The sequence below is a fragment of the Rosa chinensis genome, chromosome 1, assembly GCF_002994745.2.
Source record: "Rosa chinensis cultivar Old Blush chromosome 1, RchiOBHm-V2, whole genome shotgun sequence".
Lineage (NCBI taxonomy): Eukaryota > Viridiplantae > Streptophyta > Magnoliopsida > Rosales > Rosaceae > Rosa > Rosa chinensis.
Window position 1 is genome coordinate 29,727,574 of NC_037088.1, and position 7,111 is coordinate 29,734,684.

Consider the following 7,111-nt stretch of genomic DNA (forward strand, 5'->3'; position numbering starts at 1 on the left):
AAGAAGGAGAAAGAGAAGCAAGGACTGAAAGGCCATTTCTTGAATGTTTCAGAAAATTTGTTGTGAGTATTCCTTGCCCAAAATACAACTATTTAAAGGGACTTCAGGAAAATCCCCACCCTTGGATGGATGGTTAAAAAGTCAAACCGATGTCAGTAAATCGAGATTAGTGATTCCAAATCTCGGGAAAAAAGGGACTAATAGCATGTGAGGAGACCGAACTATTTTCAAGGAGGTAACTGTTCTTTTCATAAGATTATTTTTCACGACCGTTGTTTTTCAACGAGTGATTAATGCCTTAAATCTCTGAAAAGAAGGGATTAACAGCATGTGAGGAGACTGAACGGTTTTCGAGGGGGCCTACAGAGATTGGCCCGCAAAGCTCAATTTCAAACAAAGTTCCTCCACGTGGCGTTTCTCCGCAATGGCACCAGCTTCGGCCTGAGTGGCCCGATCTCTGATACGGGCCAGGTTGCGGCCCATTTCTTCAGAAGCAGCCAAAGGTTCATCGAGTTGAGCTTCTTTTGCAACAATCGCCTTCTCAACAAAGGCTAAACGGGCTTGGAGATCCTGGATCCGAAGTTTGAAGTCGGACCTTTGGATTTGTAGTTCCCGCAGACGGATGGCTCGCTCATTTAAAATACCGCGGGGGATGTCCATTTATCGGGAAAGGTTATTGAAAGCCTCTCGAGCGTCGTGAGCCTGGGTGTTCACGGCTGATTGATGGCGGCGAGCCCTATCAAGTTCAGTCAGCAGATCGTCAATAGCACTAAATTGTTGCAGGGTCAATACCTTCTCCTAGCGAAGATACCTTAGAGCTTCCAAGACTCGCGGGAGGATGTCAGTCTCCAATACCCGAGTACCCAGATGTTCGTGAAGCACCATCTTAGCCTCATCCACAGCAGAAGGAGGAGTTACCTCCAACACCCTCATCAATCTCTCAAATCTGGTAGGAGGAGGAGGTGGCGGATGCGCCACAGGATCACGAACCACCAATGCAAAAGGGTGGACAGCCTCTTCAGTTTCTTCATCTTCAATAGGTTGGTCTATCCCTTCATCCGCAGGAGAATCTGGAAACTCAACTCGAGGTTCACCATGGGCAAGTGGAGCAGATTCAAGCACAGAGCCCTCAGCTTCGACAGTTGTCTCATTTGTTCGCGAGACTTGGGGGGCACCACCACCATTAGTATCATTTTCCATCTCTGGGGCGACTGTCTCGCCGATAAGACCAGCAACGTTTGTAGCCACCTCCTCGGTACAAACAGAATCCTGGTCAAGTTCAGAAATGTCAGAGAGCAGGGTTGGATCTAAAGGGAAATGGAAAGCATTGGCCAAACAGTGGCTTACCTCTCGAGCTGTCGGGTCAATATCTAGTACGTGGTCACCAAGAGGAAGAGGCCCCGCCTCATTCACCTCTTGAACCTCTAGTGCTGCGAGAATCTCTGTCGTCATTAGTTCCTCATAAGCAGCAGAAGTCTCAGAGTGGCTTTCCACGCTTTCAACCTCCGAGGAGTCGTCATCAGAGATCGTTATTAGAATGGTAGGACCTTGCAGATGCTCTGTAGTGGGTGATGCGAGAGTTGCCATAGGGTTAGTTGATGCTTGAACTAGCGAGAGAATTGGCTCTTCTGCAGTAGCTGAGGGTCCAGCCTCGCTCAGGGGAGAGGGATCAGTGGTCCTTTGATGGACCTGTCAAAAGATACATAGTGAAAATCCTGCCCAGATTTTAAATTTAAATAGGATAAGATGGGGTCGGAGTTTACCAGTCGCATTCCCAGAGGTTCATCATCTTCAAAACTCTCTTCAACGAATTGAGCTCTATCGCATTTGCAAGCAAAGACAGTAGTGGCCTGTACGAGAAAAGAGTCATAACTCAAAAGGGCGGGAAGCACCAAATATACAAGTTTGGGATCTTTCTTAACCAAATTACCTCAGCAGGATCTTCATCATGCGAAGATTCTCCCTCAGAAGTCTCCTCTGCTATTGCCTTTTGTTTCCCGGCCTGAACAGAGGTTGTCCTGCTCCGGGTAGTTTGCTGCAAAACACACTCAGGAATAAGAGCGGGAAAATCAACACAAGGAAATGGAATGGTGAAGAAAGACAAAAACTTACTATTGCCCTAGGCTCGTGGATTTGTATCCCTGGATGCAATGAGCGAGAAGGTAGAATAGGTCGCGGGGGTTGTTCTGCAGGTTTGGAGAAGCACTTAAGAATCTCGCGGTCCTCCAGACCAGGGCTACTCATGCCACGAAAGATCAGGACGAAGAGTTCGTCATGTGGCAGGTCCCAACAGTTCACTGACACTTCTTTCCACCAATCAGCATAGTCATCATCGACATCGTTGAGGGGGTATAGCGCTCTGACCCAAAGGGGAATCACTATCAAAGTAAATTGACTCTGAAAGGGGGCAGACCCAGGCGGGGCTAATCTCCGCCAAGAGGTGTAGTATTTGGCAGAATCAACCAGAGGCCAGGGTACCAACTGGGCCAACCCAAATTGGCGGGCAAAGTGGTTAGGGGCGTAGAGCTCGTAACTTACACGATCAGTGGCAAGACGAATATCCAAGCAGGAGATGGCGCGCCGAAAGGCCAGGAGGGCTCTTTCACTATGATCCCGTCCACTGGGCAGAACTCCATCATCAAGGGGAGGAGGGAATCGCCTAGAAAGGACTATTTTTGGGTTCGGCATCTCTCCCAGCAAGTACAAGTAAATAAAACACTCGGAGTAGGGTGGAGCTCAATACCTTACGTTGCGGCAAAGCCAGTTCCCCAAAAGGGAATCAACTGGAGGTTCCTTTGGAATATCGCCGCGACGAAAGAGAGGGAAATAAATCTGCAGCCAAAAGGCAAGGATCTAGAAGGGGCCACTAATGTCGGTATCAAATGGGCGCATTACGGCTCTATAAAGAGAGCGATATAACGCACCCAATATAGGTTGCCCAAGGCCAACGCAAATACCATTGTAGAGAGCAGTGGCCAGAGAATTCCAGGGCCCAGTAGGTTTGTTGGAAGAAGTGCAAAAGATAAATTTGCAAAGCCAGAATTCCAGGAATGCGATACCTCCTGTATGGTCTCGCTGGGTGCAGTAATAGTCGCGCCAGAATGGGTAGGATTTGCTGTGATGCCCTCGACCAGCCATATCCATTCTCAAAGAAAATTGAATGCCATCAAATTGACCATGCACATAGGGGTCAAATTCAATGGGCAACCCCGTGATGGTAAGAACATCCAGCAGAGTTATGCTCATCTGCCCAAACCGGAAATCGAATGTATTGCTGGAGGTGTTCCAGAAGCAAAAAGCGGCGGCTAGCGGTGCAGGTCTAGTATTATGGGGAAGACAGAAGAATAGATCGATGGTTTGGGTGATACCCACCGCGTCCCATCGGGCCAAATCTCTCGCTCGGACCTCCTGATACCAAACCTTTTCCCCGGGAGTGACAGTAGGCCAGTAGCCCACTTTCCGCCTTGGTCCCCAACTGCTAAAATCACCAGGCACCTGCCGAAGAGCCGCTATGGGACGACGGATGGGAAGCCCATAATAAGCCATAGCATCATCTGGCAAACGATCGCGAGGTGTGGGACCCAGACTCGCTTGACTATCACCGCCACCAAAGCCCATCAGTCGGCTTCTCTCCTCTCCGGTCTGACATCTACATCGAATACTCATGTTAGTCCGCCAGTTGAATGCGACTTTCTCAGTGCTTTCATCTGCCTGATCGATAACGAATGGTTTCTTGGATGCCATTTCTAGGTCGCAAGGATTACTTCTCCATTACACCTCGATTTATAGCTCAAATATTTCAGAGATTAATTATTAGTTGGGCCAGTGAGTGGCCCTGGTTGATAATTAATGAATCATTATTCCATCTTGAGGATCGCATCTAAGGCGACAGTGAAGATATTCCACCTTTTCTTACCACCGCAGGGCCAGCATAGTGGCCTGATGTTTTTTAATTAAAACATGATTAAAACCGATGCGGTTTTAGATGCTAAAGTTGCAGCAAGTATGGTGATTTCGCTTGGTCATATGTCATGATGTCGATAGCCATGATCCAATCATCCTCTTCAGCATAAGACTCGCGAAGAATTAAATGATAGCAAACAGTTTGCTATTCTGCATCTTATTTCGCCAAGTACTAGAGGCCTTGATCAAGCCAGGAAAGCGGCTCCAACCCCTACATTTGAGAAAATCAACAGAGAGCCAGCGAACAAGGCAGATACTTGTTGCTATAAACATGGCGAAGCAACCACCAAGGAAGAGAAGGATCCTCATTCGCGATCAAAAGCAGTCTCCTTCGCATAGGGGGGCACGCTAAAGTTCTGATCTCCTACAACCTGTCCACGTTTCATCAATTTACTGCATACCAGACATCAGATCCATGGGGGGGCAATAAAGTTGGCAAAGAAAGCGTCAGTTCATAACAAAGGCAATTCAGATTACGGCATTCAAGCTTTATGGCCAATTTAGAGGCCTACATGAAAACAGTCAAGCCAATACAAGTGGCTTTGGAGCAACAACATTATAAGAGTAGTGCTGATTCAAGACCTCTTCAGTCAAGACGAAGACCTTTGACTTCGAGGTCTGGGGGGCAATGTTTGGACCCAAAATGAGCATTTTGGCCTGACAAGGCACGTCTTGGAGAAATTGAGCCAATGTCAGTGGCTCAAGCTATATATTGTCGACAAGTTCGAAATATATATTTAGAGGCTAAATAAAGCCTACTGTGGAAGCATGGAAATGGAAAGTCAACTTTAGCACATTTTCCTACTTCGGCTAGGAGAAACCGAGCTAAACAGAAGGAGCGGCCGCCTGACCAAATGAACTCGAAATGGGCTGAAACTCTACAGATCCATTTTAGACATCCTAAGAAACATTTCTTATGAAGAGTGCAAGATCCATATAGAAGTGGAAGGCCTTCAAAATATCAGTCCATTGTTCTGCAGAAGCAAAATTGGAAAACTGGACCTGTAAGGGGTCCAACAGCATTTCCGGCCCAACCACTATACTAAAAGCTCTGAAATTTTACCAGCATGATCTACACTCATAGTGGAACATTTGTTATGAAGACGTCACGGCCAAAATATGAATTCCTGATGGAGATATACATGAAGGAATAAAGGAGCCGAAAGTGCTTCCTTATCTCCCAAATTCATCATTCCTTATCTCCTTATCTCCGAAATTCATCATTTCTATCTCCATTAATGCTCCATCTCCACCTCCCTTATCTCCAATTAGTGCTCCACTTTCATTTGTTTAATGCCAAAGTAGTTGGCATGGTAGCCTATAAATAGAGGTTACAAATTCATCACAAAACACACATTCACAACAACAACATCTCTAAGATGATCTAAGTTCTCTCTAGAGCAACCTCTCTAAGAGCAACTCCTCTCCTTCTCTTTCTCTTACCGGTGATCACACTCCTAGTCCTAGTCTTCCCAGAAGCCGACTTTCAGTGCCACCAAACCCTCTGTCAACGTACTTCGGTCCTAGTCTCCTCGGGAGCCGACGGTAGTGCCGCAACCACAACGGTTACAGAACCAGCCAAGCAAGGGTAACGCCCTAGCAACCCAGCCAAGCTAAAGTCACGCTTTAGCAAGTTCTCCTCACTTCCTAGTAGTTCTCGCTCTGCTCGATCTACAACATTGAGTATCGATTGTGATTTTGAAGAAGCTCAGCAAAAGTCCTCACCACGAGGCACAAAGAATCCCACGACGAGGTTGGTGCTCTCCTCGTCCACAATCGCTTGAAAGAAGTCAGGTTAAGGGACACCCCCGACGACCGCACCCGAACGGTGCTGGCACGCCCGCGCAGAAAAGAGACTGTTGACCAGCTGCAACAAAATTGGAGCCAAACAAGCATATTGTCCTTATTTGTAAGATTTAGTTCTTATATATTTAATTCAATCTTTAAAGGATGTAATTGTTGAGTCATCTTTTGTCAATAACTTATATGTAATTTGTTTAAAAAAAAAAAAAAAAAAAAAGATCTTCAACTAGACGTTGTGATGCATAAGTCCCAGCTATCCACGGATTCATTTCCAAATCCCACAAGGAAAATGAAAACATGGAAAAACTTGCCTATAAATTATCCACCACTTACCCAAATGGAAACTCTTACTCACTGCAAATCCAATCTCATTCGGAAACATAATAGCAACTGAGTAATGGATCAAGCTAACACCAATGATCAGAAGGGAAAGGCTCTGTCTTTTGCCGACGTCAGTATGGCCATAGATAATCGGATGTTTATCGGCGATGTGAGCGACATGGACTTGGATCTTCTCGAGCAGATCTTACCTCACAGTTTCCAGACGCAGTTGATCCATATAGAGAAGTTCACAAAAGACAGAGATCTGAGTCCAGTGACTAATAAGTTGTGGAAGAGTTTCTATGAGAAGATCGAATCAACCGATTCAGTTTCAGAGATAATGAAGGAGTGGAATCTCAAATTTAAGTGGTCGGACTTGTACCAGGAGAAATCAAAAAGAGTGAAAGAGGCTGAGAAGAAAGAAGATGACAGGAAACTGAGCCAGCAAGTTAGGTTTGCAAGAAGGTTCCACCATCTTCAAGCGATAAAAGAAACAGGCCAAATTAAGAGCAAGTTGATGAGGAAAATTGTTAAGGAGTATTTACATGAAATGTCTAGAGATGTGAAACATACGAGCTATGGAAAAGGAAGAAGGAAGTTGATGAGCTATGAATATTCGAGATGCCAAGGGTGCTTTCGGTGAAAGTGTCTTGAAGCCACTTGTTAGGATTCTTATTCTTGTCATGGGCTATTTTTGTCTCATGGGCTTTGTTGGGCCTTGTTACATTTTATCATTTTGGGCCATGGTCCATATAGAGGGTTCTAGGTAATTTCTACACCTAGTTGCTTAAATAGTAGGGATGCATTTCTACAAGGATTATTAGAGAATATTGAAGTTTAGTCCTCTTGTTTATTTCCTTTACCTTTCTCTTATTTCCTTTCCTTTATAATGTCATTTCTGGACTTGGATCCTAGGGTCCTAACAACTTACTCTTGTTGGGTGGCTTTTCTCAATTAGTAAAGATCAATCTTGTGTTGTTCTTTTAATTTTTTACGTAAATGCTAAATAGCTACTTGTTATGAT

The 7,111-nt window shown here is 45.4% G+C and overlaps 1 protein-coding gene across 1 annotated transcript; it reads left to right on the forward strand.

Annotated features, from left to right (window-relative positions):
• The first annotated feature begins 6,163 nt into the window (after window positions 1-6,163).
• LOC112164683 lies at window positions 6,164-6,730 on the forward strand. Its single transcript, XM_024300972.1, has one exon. The coding sequence runs from the start codon at window positions 6,164-6,166 to the stop codon at window positions 6,728-6,730; it is 567 nt and encodes a 188-aa protein (XP_024156740.1).
• The last annotated feature ends 381 nt before the right edge of the window (window positions 6,731-7,111 follow it).